An 18,264-nucleotide genomic window follows, 5' to 3' on the forward strand; every position below is an offset into this window, starting at 1 on the left:
CCTATCCTCTCTGGCAAATCACTTGGGAGCTTAAGCAACGACGCTGGTGACAGCAAAGAGAGCATCATGAAAGCAATAGGTTTAGATATTTTTTAAGCAAACCAACAACTTAATTCGCACATGAATCATGCTTTTACCTACATATCTTATATTGCTGTTCTTGCAACACCACGACATGAAACTGCCTGAATGCATGTCTTATGAAAGACGTGAACAGTAGAAGAGGATTTAATTTTTCGTGTGTGTGAACATAGAAAAGTCCTTTAGAATTCAACTCCAGAAAAATTTGCTGACAATTTGACAAATATGGATTAAGTGCGAAGAAGTTTGAAGCAGCGTGAATTCACCTTTTGTGTAAAGTTTTTGCTGCATTCACTGTTGTATGGCAAAAGCTCCCTAATAGTTTCGAGAGGGGTGATTTGCCTTACTTTAAACCGAAGGGGCTGAGTACAAGTCAACACCATTTATCTCGTTACCACAGATGGCCCAAGCTCGAGATATGACTATTGGTACTGTTGTGTAACATTTAAAATACAATTGTTTCTGTTGCCTACGAATATGAAAGGATTTAAATAAAAATTGGCTTACCTCACTTAAGTTAGAGAGAGAAAGAGAGAGATGTTTTATTTAGACACGGTAGTTTTCTCAGCTAAAGCTGGTTTACTTAAAAGCTGTGTTAAAAAAAATGTATATATCTATCAGCAGTTTCTAGTTAATTTTGGAAAAGGATAATTCTAAGTGAGGATTATAGTAAGGAAGTTCAAGTTCAAGTAAGCTCATTGATTTGCATTCACGCAAATCCTTAGGTAATTTATTCCAAATAAATGCACCCCTATAGCCAAAACGTTTTGCCATAATTGGTGTTGTCTTTCTTATTTCCTGTATGGTTTTCAAGCCGATTTATGGCCGTTTAATTGAACCGGTTTGCTGTCTCTATAATCCTCTCTTACACATTAAATGACCATACATTGGCTCAGAAAACCACACAGGACAGAGGAAACACACAACTTAAGCAAGGTTAGCTGATTTTTATTTAAATACAATTATTTAAATACAATTAAATACATTGACAAATAAATAGTCTAAAGATCTCATTTTTTCAGTGGCTGTTACAATAAATTCCCATTAAAGGAACACATTACAGTTTGCATAAAATAGGTATGAACTCTGTTGAACAATGAACTTATAAAATTTTATTGCTTCATTGATAATTTTTATGAGAATTATAATAATAATTACAGAAGATGAGAAAATATAAAATTGTCATTAATATTCTATTTCTCATCATTGAGTTTGTTGTAAGCTGAGTTGCAGTTAACCTGAGTTTAAAGGGATCTATAACTTCAAGCATTATTTTGCTTTTCTATAGACTCCCTCAAAGACCCTCATCACAATTAAAATATGATAACGAGTCTATAGTATAGTAACGTAAATTATGTACGTATCAATGATAGGAACAATAAAACGAAAAATGAAATGAAAAGGAGTGAGTCTGCTTTATTATTTTATTATAGAGGAGCATGGTGGCCGGGTATTCTGAAATTGTTCCCAAGCGTGTTCCTTAACAAAGGTTCATTGTCTGTATGTTTAAGCCACTGCCTCCCTGGGTCAGGCTTCAAAATCCACTGTAAAAGACAGAACATCTGAGGACCTCAACAGTGCCTCGCGAAGCACTCCCATGGGAGTTTGTAGCTCGGAAACTTGCAAGTTCTCCATATCAATATCAGTGCCACGAAATATCCCCTGAACTAAAGTTCTTTCGTGCATCGAGAAACACGCTGGTTTGTTGCAACTTGCGAAAAGTAAACGAAGAAATTTTTCTCTCAGAGAAGCCCTTGCATTTTGTTGATCTTCAAGATCACGGTCAGTTTGTAAGACCTGGGACTGCTGGGAGTTACCATCCGTAGATTCGGTTTCTACAGCGCTGTATTCCTCTCTATTGTCTTCCATGGTCCTGACGATTAAATAACAGTTGTGTCAAAATTTAGTTACAGTAGAACATTCAAAGTTTTTCAACTATCATCTCAAATTCCCCTTATCTCTCAGCCGGCCATTTTGCATGCGGCGAAAAGACTGGTAACCAGTTTTGCCTGCATAGAATTGTGGGTAGACTATCACCGCTGGTCAAAGGTACTTCTTCCGTCGAAAATCCAAGATGGCGGAAAAAATTAGTAGTTCTGATAGTGGCGCGGGAAAGTTGACACAATTACCTGTAGCACGAATTAAAACGATCATGAAAAGTTCCCCTGATCTGCCACATTTTAGCCAAGAATCCGTATTTCTCGTCACTAAAGCTACGGTAAGTTTTCTTTAGATCAGATCACTCAAACTTAATTTACACTCCTGGATGACGAGTAATTAAAGCTGAGACTTGGCAGAGCAAGGATCCATAATTCATCTTTTATCAGAGTCGTCAGCTGGGCAAGTAAACCTGATGGCATACTTGCCCGATTACAATTTGGGTTGCCTGGACAAAAGTGTGGAATGGAAAGAATGGTGATAAAATTATTTGCAACTTGAACATTTCTTATTTGCATTTTGCACTGTAATTAGGCTGGCATAGCTGGTGGTTTTTTGGTTTGTGTTTCTGCCCAGAGTGTGTTCAAAAGACACCCATGCATAAGGTCAGGTTCAGCTTTCGTGCAGCTGTCTCTAGTACTTGACTCACAAATGAAAAACACATCAAGAAAACTGCCGGCTACACAGGCTACATACACTGTCAACAGGCCTGAGGCAAAACAAATATTTAACAATAATTATTCTTCGAGCCTGAATGGGCTCATGAGGCCGAAGGCCGAATGGGCTATTGACTCAGAGGCCATAAGGGCGAGAGGAATAATTGTTTTAGTAAACTCCAGCTAGTTGGTCAAGAATAAAAAACTTTTAGCTAGTTAAAGCTAGACTTTAATCCTTTTTTGCCGCCAAAAATTCCACGCTTTTTGCTGCTAGTGGGCTATAACATATAGCCTAGTAGCGGCTCAACCAATCAGAACGCAGCATTGATAATAGACCACTAGTCGGATTTTACTTAATAGATTTAGCCAGGACTAAAAGCAATGCTCTCATACTTATAAGCAAAAAATAAAATCATGTAATGTTAAACGGCGATGGTAATGAGAACTGCAACAAAAACAATAGATCTAATTAGATTCTAATTAGAGAAAAACAAATTTGCATGTGCAGCACACTTTTTTGTACGTTTCTTTGCTGTTGTTTTAAAATCTTACTCCATTCATCTATAGATAACACATATAACTTGCTAAAGCGAGGTTTTATTTTGAATTAACATTTGATTTGTTTTGCTTGCAGGAATTATTTATAAATTATCTAGCCACCTCTGCCTATAAAAAAGAAAGTGATACTAAGAATCTGTCATATAAAGGCCTTTGTAAGTATGTTATTAAATAAATGTTTTTAAATCATTCTGAAACATTGCACCACTTAAATTATAAGTAATTTTTTATTCTTTTCTGGACTCCAGCCAATAAGCATGCAAGAATTGCTTAGTATAGATTTTAAGTAGTTATGGTTGGTGTTAAACACATCTTGTTAGGAAGGAGGCTTTTTTATTGGCTCTTAAGAAAGAGTTATTTTGTTTCAGGGGTTGGGAGTTATTTTTAATAACAATATTTAAGCAAATGTGTGCTATCACTGTAAAAGTAATATTTTCACATCAAATCTTTTGTATCAGTTTCAACCACTTACAGTCTCCAGAACTTTGCAGAACTCCAAACACTAATGACACTAAGCTGGATTTATCATCTTTTATTACAGCAAAGGTTGTTGAAGATGATGAAGCTCTTCAGTTCTTGGGAGGTAAACACTCTTTGCATGTTGTCCAAAAATGGATTCTAAAACTCTAGGTGACAGTCAAACAGGAAGCTTTGCCGTGTTATTTAGGTGCTGATCAAGGAGAAAGATAGCCTGAGAAAACGGCCAACATCTCGCGAGGCCATCAAAGTGGTTTTCTCACAATTTACATCTGAGGAACAAACACAGAAATTCGTCTTTGATGCAGTAACACTACCCAGATCTAGGTTGTTCTCCTGATTGGCTGAAAATTTGCTTCAACCAATAAGAAGTACTACCCAGATCTTGGTAGTGATGCTTTATCAGTGTGGAATTTCTATGCTCGTTTCTCAACATCACTTTGCTGGGAAACCAGTGGTGGCATTGCAAAATATTAACTTTTTTCTCAGGCTAGGAAAAAGAGGGTCCAGGGTCATGCATCTGCAGAAAATCTTGAAATTTTTATCTGCTAAAAGTCCTTTACATTGTCAATATTCTGTAACATAAACTGGTGTGGATTTTCACCTGCTATTAAAATGCAGTATAGATGGGGCTTAATTTTATAAATGGGGGACAAGAGGTCTAGTGGTAGGGGATAAAAACATTTTGGCCAACAAATTATACCTTTGAGAGAGGTCCAAATTTTTGTTTTTGAAAGCTGTCACAGTTTAACATTGGTCTTTGTACGCATCATTTTACTGGTACCACGCCCTTGATCCTTTCCCTCCCACTGACATAGTAACTTACTTATTGCTTTTCCTTCACTAGACATTGTACCACCTAAGGTGTTAGTGAAAGATTTCATGGAATCGATGAAGAAGAAATCAAAGAAAGCATCTATTCAAGTGGACAGTTCAAGCTCTGACTCGGAGTCATAACTGGACATTATTGGCATAATTTGACCAAAAAACATTGTAAATACTACCATGTTATACCGGTATTCATACATGACCGAGTTAACCATTTCCATCCAATAGTTAATCAATGAAGTGATGTGATTTCACATCCTGACTTTTTCATCATTGAGCAAAATTGAATGGTTTGACCATATTGTTTGACCATTCAAATGAAACCTCTTTTGCAGTGCTTTTGTTTGCCCCGTGCTACAGATGGAACTAAACGCCTCGTTATTCATTTAGCTCATCTGCAAAACAGTGCCAAAATCCTTGTTCTGGGCCCCCACCTGTGTAGCAGGATCTGAGTATGCATCGTGATTGGCCTGTTAAAAAAAGCCATTGTTGATTTGCCAATCAGATTGAAGGGAAATTTGAAACGCATTTCTGGTAATTCATTTAGTCCGTTGGGGATCCAGGACAAGGATATCAGCACTTCTTCCTACACATTTACGTCTACAACAAAGGCTATGCTTTTGTATGGTTCTATTTATTACACTGCACAAGGTGCTTCTGACTTTTTAAAAAAGTATGACCACTCAAATAAAACCTCTTTAGCAGCACTTTTACTTGTAACTATTTGGTAGTATTTTTCCAAATGAATTCAGGGTGTAGGATGTTTTTCTTAGATTTTGTTTTTTTGAGAGTTAAACTTCATGCATTAATTCAGAACAAGGTGTGTAACACAACCCTGGCTTTCATTCTCTTACAAAGGTGCATCTTAACCCTTTAAACCCTAAGATCAAAATTTGAATTCTCATTTGTTGCCCCTACTCATTTCCTACAGAAGTAGTGGGTAGAAGTTGATAAATATCCAGCAAATTCATCGTGTGATCATGTGCATAATTCTCATGACCACTCTGTTTTACAAAGCATTGATAATACGAGGAGAAATTTGATGCTGATCACTCTTAGGGCTTAAAGGGTTAAAGGGATTATGTCATGAGGATATTGTTTTTGTAGTTCACTTCTGTGCTTCTGTATCTTTACACTGTACCTCATCACCCATACACAAAATGCTCCTGAAGAGTTATTAAGGAGATATCAGACAAATTTTATCAGGAAGCACTAACCATAATAATTATCATTTATTTGGTGAATTTTGCATGCATAGCATTAAGACTTGGAAAAATTGGCCCAACTACATGTATTTCAAGGTTCAATCCATGTCCACCTTTGCCATCCATTGCTGCAGCAATAGGATAGAGCGTATTCACATGACGTCACGGCGGCCATTATTGGTATTCCAAAACAATAAAACGGCAGCCATGTTGGTGTTCCAGACCAATCCTGTGGGAGATGATCTCTTTTCTCATGTAAACGCTTTCTTTTGTTCCAATAAATTTGCGTAGATGCTGGACACGTGAGTGAAAACGCTTTATAGAGGACAGGAATCAGTTTCAGTGCTTAAATATAGTCTTTAACCATTATTTTTGGAAGTATTAGTCAGTTGGTGTAAACACAAATTTTAGCTTTTTAAGAAGATAGCACTCATAGCAAATAGCGCAGTATAGCCCCTTGAAATTTGTTCTTATAATGTAATGAGCCAGCCACTGCTGGAGGCAACCGCATACATCTGGTCAATGAATCCACAGTGGTTCCTATTCATCGGCGCACTCGATCGCCTAAGAAAATAGATGGACTGTGAACAGACTACAAAGAAATCCTCTTTCATGTGCAAAGAGTGTGAGAGTCACACTCACAAAAGTAAAAAAAAGGAAAACGAATAGGACTTCGAGAAGCGCAAAAAGCAGGTAGTAAAGAAATCGAGCAGTAGAAGTCAAAGCTGGCTACGCTTTGTCTTCGGATTTTGCATTTTGGGCACATAACCGACGTAAGAGGGATGTTAGTACAGTCAATTCTCAATTAACGGACACCTGGCCCCAGTTGTTCAAAAGGTGGATAGCGCTATCCATCGGATAAATCACTATCCAGTGGATAACGCAATTGTTTTCCCTAATACTTATCCGCTGGATAGTGATTTATCCGGTGGATAGCGCTATCCAGCTTTTGAACAACTGGGGCCTGGTGTTGGTCCCTGCCAAAATACCTCAAAACGGAAATGCAGGTGCTCTACATGACAGTAAATCAGTCGCAAAATGTTTGATATGTTGTAGTCTTGCTCCATTTCTTAGAGTGTATACTGTGACACTTTTAGACCACGAGTAGGTGAACGTTAAATGAACTTTTGATTGCACAATAAGAAAATATTTCAACTCTTCTGGTGTCACGTTACCTTGACTCTATAAGCCGAACACCTCTCTAAGATGGACAGTCAGGACCCGTCCCGAAGGTGTCCGTCTGAGAGAGACTTGACGGAAAGAAGGGGAACAGGTACCGAGCACTGGAAACGGGAAAATGAAGAATGGGAACCAAACAGAGAGTGAGTAATGAAGCTCCTGCTGACATGGCCACGGGTTTTGTTTCCACTTTTCATTTTCCTGTTTCAGGTGCTCGGTACCCGTTTCCCGTTTCCCGTTCTCATTTTTATCGTAACATTCTGAAAAAGCTATAAATTTGGGATCAATTAAGGTTTGTGGGAAACTGCCCACCCACCCCTCCCTTAAGCTAACATTAACACTTACTTCTTACTTGAGCAAAATGATGGCTGAGGAGAGGGGTAGGTGAGCAGCCGTTTCCCAGAAACTCAACACACTCACTCATTTTCAATTTGATCTGCTTCCCTCTAGCCTGAGCCAAAGTAGCGTTGTTAAATTCTCTCTCCTTTTTTCCCCAATTGCCCGAAATACAGTTTGTTTGCCCCCCCAAAACACTCCTTCCAATTTCTGCTAGATTTTGTAGGCGTTCCCGAAGTAAAAATTGAAAGCACTGATTACTAAACCAGTTTTTATGGGGTGGAGAGGAGGGGGGCGTGGAAGGTTCAAAGTTAAGTGTATGATCGGCAATCAAAAAAATGAGTACATTCTTGTACTGCTAGGGGTCAATTTAGTGGTGTTTTTCACCCATCAGGAGCATGTGAAATAAAAGTTACGCTTACCACGTATGTTGGTATGCTGTTTTTGGGAACAAAAATCCAGCTGACCCCGACGTGATTCGAACACGCAGCCTTCTGATCTGGAGTCAGACGCGCTACCATTGCGCCACGGAGTCAACTTATGGGCACTTGGATAAAAAAGTGAGTGTGGTACTCACGAATAAACACATTGCTGATGCCTGGCGACTTCGATGCATATTTGCGATCCCCACCTACTCTTACAAATTTTGGGGTTTAACGTCCTCTCCTCCACAGCCGAGGCCAGTGTCATAGGGAGTGAGGCAGAAAGAAAGCGCATGCTGATGGGGGGGGGGGGGGGGGGGGGCGGGGGAGGAACCCAGCAGGAGACTCCGTAGAGGAGAGAGCGTCAAACGAGTTTTCAGTGACAGTGACAGGGTTTATAAACAAAACGAATGTATGTTTGATCACGTTCGATGGCAATTCAATGGGGAGCTTAAGATCCGACGACGGCGACGGCAACGAGAACGGCAAAAAAAGCAATAGATTTAGCGCCTCTTCACATGACCCCGGTTGACCGGGATGACCCGGATGACCCCGGTTGACCGGGCTGACCCGGTTTCCGAGATCTCGCCTTACCTCAAAATCCTTCGTAGAATTTTCGATGTGTTCATATGAAAGGGCGGGCTGGCTCGGTTGCCGAGATCTCGGTTAGTGGGCTGGAAATTTTGCCATATGAACACTTCAGCCCGGTTACCGGGACGAAAGAGCGCGAGGAGTTGTGGCGGTCTGGATAGCATCGTCTTGCATTGCCTGCTGTATTTTCATAAGCATCATAAGCATTGCATTTGACTGCAGTAATACAGTACAGCTTTAAGAGTTGCCGAAGCTATAATAGCCAAAGTTAAAATTTTTTGTATTTCGCCATGTTTGCTTAGTTTCTCGAATTTGGCTCTGGCTAGAACTCCTTCCCAGGATCTTTGGCCTTTTCTCATCTCGGAAAGCGGAGTGAAATTTCTCATATGAACCCAAGGCGAAACGGTGTCCCGGTAACGGGGCCAGCCCGGTCAACCAGGCTCATGTGAAGATGCCCTTAGATTAGCAAAACAACAACTTTGCAAGTGCATTACACTTTTTTGTACCTTTCTTTACCAACTACGACGTCATTGTACCTAATTTCACGTTTTGTCGAGGACGCGTACGGGAACAGAAGACGACAACTTTCTTTTTCTTTTCCTGAACTTTGATACAGTCCTTTAGAACTGGATTCAACTCCAAAAAACTTTGCCAACATTTGACGAATTAAACGAGGTAGAAAACGCGCCATGAATTAAAGTTAAAGCAGCCAGCATTCACTTTTTCGTAGCGTACACCTCTGGAACCACACCAATCGAACACCTAAGCCTCGCCTAGGGATTTGTAATTTGATAGGCTATAGGCGTACAGGAAGTACTTTTCGCCATTCACTTGGTTGTCTCTCAAAGCAGAACAACAATTCAAACAGGTGTTGCGATCCTTTCACTTAGTTCTATGTAAGATTGTGATGCAATACGCTTCAGAGAAGTGAAAATAATTAACTTCTTCGTCACAAGCCCAATTTAACAAGGAAGTACTAAAACGTCCTAAACTATTTTTAGAAATTACTTTGGCCAAATTATCATTTACCCAGCAATCTCTTCTTCTTCTTGTAGGAAATTATTAGACTTATTTCACGAGATTGTGTGTCTAGCTACAGACATTCAAACAAACAAAGTTTCTAATAATTACTGAACTGCTAGATATTGAGAGTTTTCTTGTTTTATTTCGTCTGCTTTGCGTGACTTGTTTTTCACGGTCCTTAACGAAAGCCAGTATTTTCGTATTATCTTTTGAGTCTTGAAAAAGCAAATATAAAACACATCAATAGTCTCTAAATAGAATTCGCTGAAGTAAAACGTACTTTTGTTTCCACACAAAAGACACAAAGTGCTTATCTCGCAAACAGATACACTGTGATTTAGGACTTAAATGCCTGACCTCTGACATTTAGGGATGTTTGGAAATTTAATATTCCATTTAATTAATTATGGTAGCCCAAACATGAAAATTATAATTTACAATAAATATTGTTTTCGGCGACATTAAAAGAACTAAATTTATAACTTGATGAAAACAACAATTATTGCACTACATAAATACTCGCCTGGTGTGCGATCGCCAATTGTGAGCTGATTGTTTTAAGTTCTTTTAAAACTATAAAAAAAATCTTGTTTTTCGCTTAGTCTCAGCTTGAGGTCACGTCATACTCGAGATCCCCTTAGTTCATTAGTAGTTTGCGTCAGTTCGGCATTTCGTTTTTTGACCACCGCTATTTGTTTTTCTTTTTCCACAATACCTTTTTCCAAAGCGTCTGCTTTCTTTTCAGCCTTCTTTCGCCGGACAACAGCCTTGGCGATCTTTTCTTTCATTTCCTCCAATTTTTCTAAATACTGTTTCTCATTTATTGGCGTATAATTCTGTGAAAATCCCTGGCCTGCTCTCTCCACTGCCCTAAGTTTTTCTTGAATCCTACTCATTCGATCTCTAGCTGTCAACTCACGCTTTTCTTGCGTCAGAATCTCCCTCTCTTTGTTTTCAATGGTCTTTTGCATTTTAGCAATAGCCTGGACAGTCGACTTAGTTTTTTCTCGATACTGTTCAACGGAACACTCCATCGAACCCACATCAACTTTATTCTTCTCCAAAAATATCTTCATGTACGAATTCTCGTCGTATCTCTGATTGGCAAAATACAATCGTTCCTTACAGTAACTGACTTGCGTTTCGATTTTCTCCATATCTTGTTCTGCCTTTGATATCTCATCCAGTATTTTTCTCTTCTTACTCAAAGCACGCTCTTCTCTTAAATTCGCTTCTGCGAGAGCTTCTTTTGCTCGCTTTTCTCGATCAACCTGGGCTCTTGTGTTCGCTGCGACGGCATCCATCTTCTCACGTACAGATTTCAATCCAGTGTTTAGAACTTTCTTCGGCTCTCCTCGCACCATACAGGCCATTGTCGTTTTCGTTTAGCGTGGACAACAGATTTTCAGAAACAGGATTTTGCGAAAGTCGTTGTTGCGATGTCACGCTTAAGTGTATATTGAATTGTCATCCACTTTACTGAGTTAAAAAAGTTTTTCACACATGGATGCTACTAGCCAATCAAGAAGCTAGCCATTGTTTTTACTGTCAAATGACAGATGAAACGAGAAAGGTGAAGTTCTAATCTGTGCAAGAGATTTAGCTTGTTTTACCGGAAATCGATAACAAACTTTCGCTACTTGATTGAAACATTCACGACTAATGGATTTTCTTTAAAAGTATCGCTTAACCACTTTTAATTGAAGCTTAAAAGAAAAGCAGATTTGTAGTCAGCTACATAGCAGGTCTTTAAGTTGCCCTGTCAAAGCTTTTAGCTGATAGCACAACAAACTGATATCTAACAGGGTTAATTGTATCTTCCTTTCTTTAAAAAGATAATGAGAAATGGGAAAACAGCAGGAAATCGGTTGGTTTTTTTTTCTTGTAGTAACGTTGCACGATATTCCAGCTTTTAGGCATTTTAACGATCGAAAGACGCTGACCATAAACTAAATGAAAGTGCACGCGGAACTTGCCTTATTTCACATTTTATTCGTGCATTTTTACTTTACTGCATTAGATCCGCAAGGTGGTAGATACAAGTCGAGTTTCACTGAGTTCGATCAGCTGGCTTCCGCGTTAACTGAATACAATGCCGCCGACATTTGTTATATGAAAAATCACATGCAGCATGTTGACCTTGCTATAATGAAGTTGTGGAAACTGACAGATATTGTTACAAACTACAATGTCACTCCTTAAAACAAAGCGACCATTTCTCGGCCGTAAAATTCAGAATTTCAAGAATAACGTAAGAATAGTTAAGCGATGACGCTTACCTGAGCACAGTTTCAATGACTAGAAGTTTTAATTAAAAGACATTAATTGGTTTTTAGACCAAAGCCTTTATCAATACAACACTTGACCGCCATGATAACAAAATATCTAATGATTTCAGTTATTTTACAAAGATGCCGCTGAAGGAACTAATACATTTTTTTACGCTGCCTTCGGGCGACTTTGAACGAAAGTTTGTATTCCTAGTAATAGTGCTAGGAGCGAGGGAGGTGGGGTGAAGTTATTGGGCTGAGAAAGACCGCACTATCTTCGCGAATATTTATAGGCTATATCATGGGGACCGTAAGTTCTGCTGTAGAAACAAGAATAGGATACTGAAGTGCAAAAAGTTTTGGTCTGGAAAGTGATATAATCCTATCATGCAGTCTCTTCGGGCAATCAGGGAAGGAGAAACTATTCCCGGAACTATTGCAAGCCGAAGAAAAAGTGAATTTGACGCCAGACACTGATTCCATTTGAATGGCCACACCATAAGATTACGTCTACAGACTCAAAAGTTAGAACCAGCTTGTACAGCATACTAAACAGTACCAAAGGAAAGTACTGCTCAGCAGCTTTTATTTGAATTAGAATGGTTACCCCATAGGATTTCGTCCTCAGCAGTCAAAAGCTAGAACCACTAGAAAAAGGTCAAGAAAAATTAATAAGCAGGTTAAGGGTCGTTACTTTTGAAAAGTTCGTGATAGCAAGGGGATTGGCGAAGACGATTTTGTTTATAAATATTTGTCATTTTTTTGTCAATATTTGTCTGCTTCAATTAATTAAGCCGGGAAGTACCTTAGGGAAAATAAAGATGTCAAAGTGATAAAATGTAATGGCATTGTCGCATTGCTGTAGTTGACAAGCACGCAACATGCCTCTGCGAGATTAATTCACCGATCTTTCAATTCATCCATTCGTCCATATGTTCGTTTGTTCATCTACTCCTTCTTTCATGCTGGCACTGACTCATCAAGCCAGCCAGCCAGATGTCCGTCATCTCATTTCTTTCTTTCATTCATTCATTCATTCATTCATTCATTCGTTCGTTCGTTCGTTCGTTCGTTCGTTCGTTCGTTCATTCGTTCATTCATTCATTCGCATTCTTTAATTTTTTCATTCACTTTTCATTCTTTCGTTCGTTCGTTCGTTCATTCGTTCTATTCAGTCTGATCATTGACATTTTCAGTCTGCCAGATATACATACATACTAAAAATACATGCTAAAAATCTATTTTTGCTCAAAAATACTGAGGCAAACTGGACGGAGAAGTTGGGATAAGTCAGTCATCCCATAAGTACGCTCCATTACTGTTAGGCTACTGTTGTCTATAAGCACTATGTACTTTTGCGCATGATCAAAGGAGAGAAGCGAACAAAACGAAGCCGAGAAAGTGTCATAAAGTATCACTAATTGCAACCCATCCCACAGGCAATTTTCACATATTTGTATTCGTGTCATATTGGTGACGAGCAGAGTCATGATATCACCTCAGGCAGGAACCAGCTGCTTATCGGCTCCTCCTGGCATTCGAATTTTTGTTTGTCATGATTTTTGAGAAAAATTCCGGTGAATCCTTCTTGTGGTTTAGAACCGAGTTTTTCGCTTTTCTTCAGCGTCTTATATTTAGTATTATGCCATAATTTCTTCACCAGACATCTTTAAAGCTGGACGCCATATCTTAGGACCGAAGATACAGTAACCTTTCCATAACGAAGAAAGTGGCCGTTATGGGGATATATCGGGAAGTACAACATGTTGATTGTGCTAAGATCATGCTTAATGTTACCCGTTATTAACTGAATCTTAGCCTGAGGTGTGCCTTACAAGTATATTCTATACCTAAAAAAGCTTTTTATAACTGAGAAGTACTGCACTGCGCACGCGCCATACAAACCAATTTTCTGACCATTTGTTCAGGATTATTTTTATTTCCCATTTAAGTAAAAAAAGGTAAAGGCGCACACGAGCCGAAGGCCCAAACGGCAGGAGCTTATCCCGTTTTCAATTCATTAGCATGAAGCAGCTAGGAGTATTGCTACTTCCCCCTGGACGGGATGCTAATCCATCACAGGGTTACCCCCAAGCAGTATGTCGCCGGTACCCATTTATACACCTGGGTCATGAAGAGAGGCTCTTGGTGGAGTAAAGTTCCTTTTCTAAGAAAACAACGCGACGGGCGAGGCTTGAACCCCGGACTTCCAGATCCTGAGTTCGAGGTGTAAAGAGTGCAAAATTGCACAAGAAGTTAAGTTCGCTCGTATTGATCACGATTAGAGAGATTTAGGCCGGGGACACGTTTACGGCTAACGGCAAATTTGTACCACGTGCATGACCCCGTTTTCCCTTCATGTAGTTTACTATAATTACTTCTAAAAGATTTTAGCAGTTTCAGCGCTAGTTCTTTCCATGAGAATTTGCTCTCATAGTTTTCATCAGCTCATTTTCCATTTCCGGAAATTCTCAGCTTGGAATTGACGCTTACCGTTTGCAGTAAGCGTGACTCTTAATCTGTTTATTGACTGTTTTACATTTAAGTCCCCAGATGTTGAGGCTGGGAGGATGTTAAAAAAATGAAGTTTGTGGTGATTTGTCGCTTTAGTCGAATGAATTTTTACGGATTTTAAAGCGGAAACCTGACGGAAAACGCCAGTCTGGACTTTTTCGTCAGTCGCTGAAAAAACTGGCCTTTGTCGAAAGGTAATCTTGGCAGTTGGGGAGGCACTTCAATCGTTGCCGATGTAGAGAGGATTTTAACAAGAGTCAACGTAAGAATTATCCGCCGGGATAAAAGAAAAGGTGGTCGTTGAAGGGAGGTGGCGGTTGTGGAGAGCTGGCCGTTGGTGGAAGTGAGGCCGTATAGGAATTAAGTCACTTGTGAGATTATAAATTAGAGATATTTAGAACCCCGCCAGCAAACGACGGAAAAAATGCAAGTGATCAATTTCTCAAATTAGAAAATGAGAGCAAATCAAAACTTAAATTTTCAAAGTATTTTTTATAGCTGCATGAGACCACGTATTTTTGAGTAGATATATAAACAGTATGGAGCTTAAGCAACAGCGTTTTGAGCGACGGACGTCAACCGGAAGTGGACTTTTTGCAGCATTGGGCTGTGGTTTGGTTGAAACCCTTAGGTAAATCGTCTTTATAAGAGAAAAGAAACTCAGCAATACAAATTTGGTAGTGTCCAGGCATATCAAAAGGGAGAAGGCCTCACTTTCGGTTGACGTGCGTCGCTCAAAAACGTTTTTGCTTAAGCTCCTGCGTCAGGACAACAAGTAAAAGAAAAGCTTGGTCACTTGGTACTATTCGCAGCCGAAAACGTGTTTTCTAAATCTCTCCATTAAAGCTGAAATTTCGCGCCAAAATTAAGGAGTTATTTGCCTCAACTGATATTAAATTAATGATATTGCAATCAAATCTGATGATTATCACTTTTATTACTTTCTGCTTACGAAGTCTGACGTTATGATAAGCCAAAACGGCATATTTTGCTTTTCAAAGTGAGGTTATATATCGATACTTTCTGAACTACAAGAAACCTGACTTCAAATTATAAAGACTTGCTCTTGGATTACTATGAGGTGTCAGTAGCTTTTTAAGTAATTTATCTCTCTCGTCTTCCTTGTCTTGTCGTACGCGCTATTGCTACATCACGACTTTTTCAAATTAGATATGCACAAGTTATTTCTGGCTTGGTTAATTGTTTTATAATTCCCTTCACATTATAACTAAAGTTTGACAAAGAAAAATGAATAAAGCTGTCCGAAGCATAAAGAACAGCCGACAATAAAACAGCACAGACAGTGAAAATACGAACACTGAACGCCAAACAAACTGTTTTTACTCATGAGTAAGAAACGTCGAGTTCTGTGTCAGTGAATAAAACAATCTCGCTTAATTCGCAAGTATTGGCTTTGCAATAAGATAAACACACAAAAGACGCGGTGAGATGTGTTTTCATCTGTTAATTTCTGTTATCACAAAAGCGATTTTCTAATTCCGTTAGTTCTTTTGTGCAACAAATTTTAATTGAAGTATTTATGCCATCTTCTAATAAAAAGCCCCTCTTGGGACTGCTTGGCGCATTTTACTTAAAGACCGTAATAACTCTAGACTTAATTGCGCGTGTATAACTTGAGTGTTGTCTATGATCTTGTAAATCCAAGGACCACAGCGAAGGTTTTGAATTGTTTGTCTCTCAGATGGCAACATTTCTCAATACCCAGAAAAGCAGTTCGTGTGCACCACGTGGAGCGGACATGGCAAGACCTAGAAACAAGTTTCTTCCTTCGATATTCGAAGAGAAAAACGACGATAAAATTCAGGATTTTCGCAAAACTCTGAAGATAACTGAAGATGAAGATGTAGATGTGGATTTGGAAGTTCGTTCAGGTATGCACGAAGGAGAAGGCGCTGATGAAAAGAGTCTACGAGAAGAACTTCCAACGCGAGGCGGCAGAGCGAGCACCGCGGGCAAGTTTAAATCGCTTGTGAGAAGTTTGTCCGAAACACGCTTTGAGAATGGTTCTTGGCGTTCAAAGCGCCAAGGTTCAGCATTTGTCGGTAGGAAACGCGTAAACTCTGGTATTCCTTCGGGTAATCGATCATTTGGATATGGACAAAGGAAAATAACATCTCCTGGTGTAAACAGGGGTCGCGCAGTTGATATGCCTGAAGTCATCGATTTAACAAATCCCGAAGAAGCCAAAAACATCGCGAGACGTTTCTTTGAAGATGAACTTAAAATGGATTTAGCTGACCCACGATTTAATAAACCTGAAGATTTCATCGCCAGTTTGCGCTGGAAAGCAGAGAGAAAGTTCAGTTATAGTGAGTTATGGCATAGACGACGAAGCTCTATACATGCATCATCTTTGATAAAAAATCCGGAGATTTTCCAACTGAATGCGAACACCGTGAACAACAAACTTGCAAAGCTGAATAATCAAGAAGAATTTTTCGAAAAATTACCACAATTTTCTCAGCTTGAATCCAGATATTTTCACGTGGCCTACTCCAAGCCAAAAACAGGAGGAAATGGTAACTCTCATGGAAGAAAGAAGCTAACGTCGTCTTTTAGAGAACAGACTGAGGCGGCCGGACCCAAGAGAAGGCAAGGAAGAATTCTGAACCCAATACCAAGAGATGCGAAAAAATCTAAGAATGCCTTAAGGCTACGAGGACAAAGCCAAGTGAATGGCTTGAAACAAACCTAACTTCGAACAATCAAGAACCATTTATTTTTATTTTCGAGCAACTAAAATGTTTGAATGGGGTGCCTTTAAACTTCCCATAGAGTATTTTAAACCTGGACTGTTTTGAGTTCTACACACAGTGGGCTTCGCGGCAGTAGAATAAAATTGCGAGGACTGAAACTATTAAAATGCGCACCAAACAGGTCTTTCAAAGCTTCGATATCAGTTGATCGTTTGTTAGGTGGTTAGAACTGGGAAGACCCTGTATTCTGTAGTAATATTTATATAGTCATGCAGAATGACTTTCTTTCTTTTATCGAATATACGAAGACTGGAATCTTGTACGCAGAGTCATTATTTTGTCCCCTCCCCTTTTTTTAATTTTAAAGAAACTAATAAAAAATAAGTAACATGATTTTTAAATCGCACACACCTGACGCGTGCATGTCATCAGCTGAGTTGATACAGTTAATTAATCAACTTAGAGACAATACTGAGAGACATCAATTAAGGCAAAAGAAGGGAATTGCCAATGTGAAAAAACTGAAAAAAGAAAAATGCGATACAAACATAAAATGGACGCCACCAGTATACAAGGTTTTCAATGTAACACCAATGATCATCGGCGCCTATCTATTTAACGTAAAAGAGCAATTCTAAAACACTGCTAAAACATACTAACGGACAAATGGCAAAAATATGAAAAATGCTGTCATGAACTTTCGTAGAAAGATAAGGCCAATGGCTTTTTTTTTCGACATGGGCATTAATGGTTCCGAACAAAAGTGATTAAAAAATACTCAGTAACAGAAAACCTTTCTCCACCTCCCCCCCCCCCCCCCCACTCCCCCAGAATTTTTCCCTTTCCCCACTTCCATTTTCTAAGAGAAAAGCTCTGGGAACGAGCTTCCCGCAACCCTTTTGGTCGAAGGTAGGAAAGTATCTCTCTCCTCCGAGGAGGCCGCCGCTGGGTATCCCAATGAAAATAGCGATAATCGAAAAACAGCTCGCTGCGAACGATGGGAAGAGGGAAAAGGCGGGAGCCTCACCCGCTTCTTGATCTCTTTCCCCTTCCCATCGTGCCCCAAGCGCTCTCTTTTTCTTTCTTCCCAGTCTCCCCACAACACAAAGTAGACTGCGAGCAGTCTCTCTTCTTCCTCCGGTTTAGTAAGGGGAGTGCACGCGCGCGCGAGCGGCGAAGCCGCGAGACGCGCGAAACGAGGGCGTCAAGTCTCGCGTTTTGCTCGACGGACTACAGAAAAAAGAGAGACTGCTCGTAGTCTAAACACAAAGAGGCTTCTGCAGAGGAGAGAGGGAAAGTATCAAGAAAAATGAGATGATGCCTAAAACTGATTGCACTTCAAAAAAGCTGCGGATCAAGAGAAATCGGATACTTAATTACCCTGCGAGCAGAAGCCCTTCGATCTTCCTAGATAAGCAAAGAGGAAGATCTCTTCCTCTTTCCCGACTTATCTAGGAAGGTCGAAGGGC

At 39.6% G+C, this 18,264-nt stretch overlaps 3 protein-coding genes and 1 non-coding gene across 4 annotated transcripts; 2 read left to right on the forward strand and 2 right to left on the reverse strand.

Moving 5' to 3' along the window:
• Positions 1–2,125: 2,125 nt before the first annotated feature.
• Positions 2,126–6,042, forward strand: LOC140946823 (chromatin accessibility complex protein 1-like). Its single transcript, XM_073395930.1, has 4 exons — positions 2,126–2,299; positions 3,310–3,388; positions 3,775–3,816; positions 4,558–6,042. The coding sequence occupies exons 1-4, from the start codon at positions 2,156–2,158 to the stop codon at positions 4,665–4,667; spliced, it is 375 nt and encodes a 124-aa protein (XP_073252031.1). The 5' UTR covers positions 2,126–2,155; the 3' UTR covers positions 4,668–6,042.
• A 1,679-nt stretch (positions 6,043–7,721) lies between these two features.
• Positions 7,722–7,793, reverse strand: Trnaw-cca (transfer RNA tryptophan (anticodon CCA)). Its single transcript has one exon. It is a non-coding gene; the product is annotated as a tRNA-Trp (tRNA).
• Positions 7,794–9,430: 1,637 nt separating this feature from the next.
• On the reverse strand, positions 9,431–10,791 carry LOC140946103 (uncharacterized). Its single transcript, XM_073395179.1, has one exon. It carries the CDS (start codon positions 10,665–10,667, stop codon positions 9,915–9,917), a length of 753 nt encoding a protein of 250 aa, XP_073251280.1. The 5' UTR covers positions 10,668–10,791; the 3' UTR covers positions 9,431–9,914.
• Positions 10,792–15,709: 4,918 nt separating this feature from the next.
• Positions 15,710–16,794, forward strand: LOC140945573 (uncharacterized). Its single transcript, XM_073394585.1, has one exon. It carries the CDS (start codon positions 15,781–15,783, stop codon positions 16,792–16,794), a length of 1,014 nt encoding a protein of 337 aa, XP_073250686.1. The 5' UTR covers positions 15,710–15,780.
• Positions 16,795–18,264: the final 1,470 nt, after the last annotated feature.

This window comes from Porites lutea, chromosome 8 (assembly GCF_958299795.1).
Source record: "Porites lutea chromosome 8, jaPorLute2.1, whole genome shotgun sequence".
Taxonomy (NCBI): domain Eukaryota; kingdom Metazoa; phylum Cnidaria; class Anthozoa; order Scleractinia; family Poritidae; genus Porites; species Porites lutea.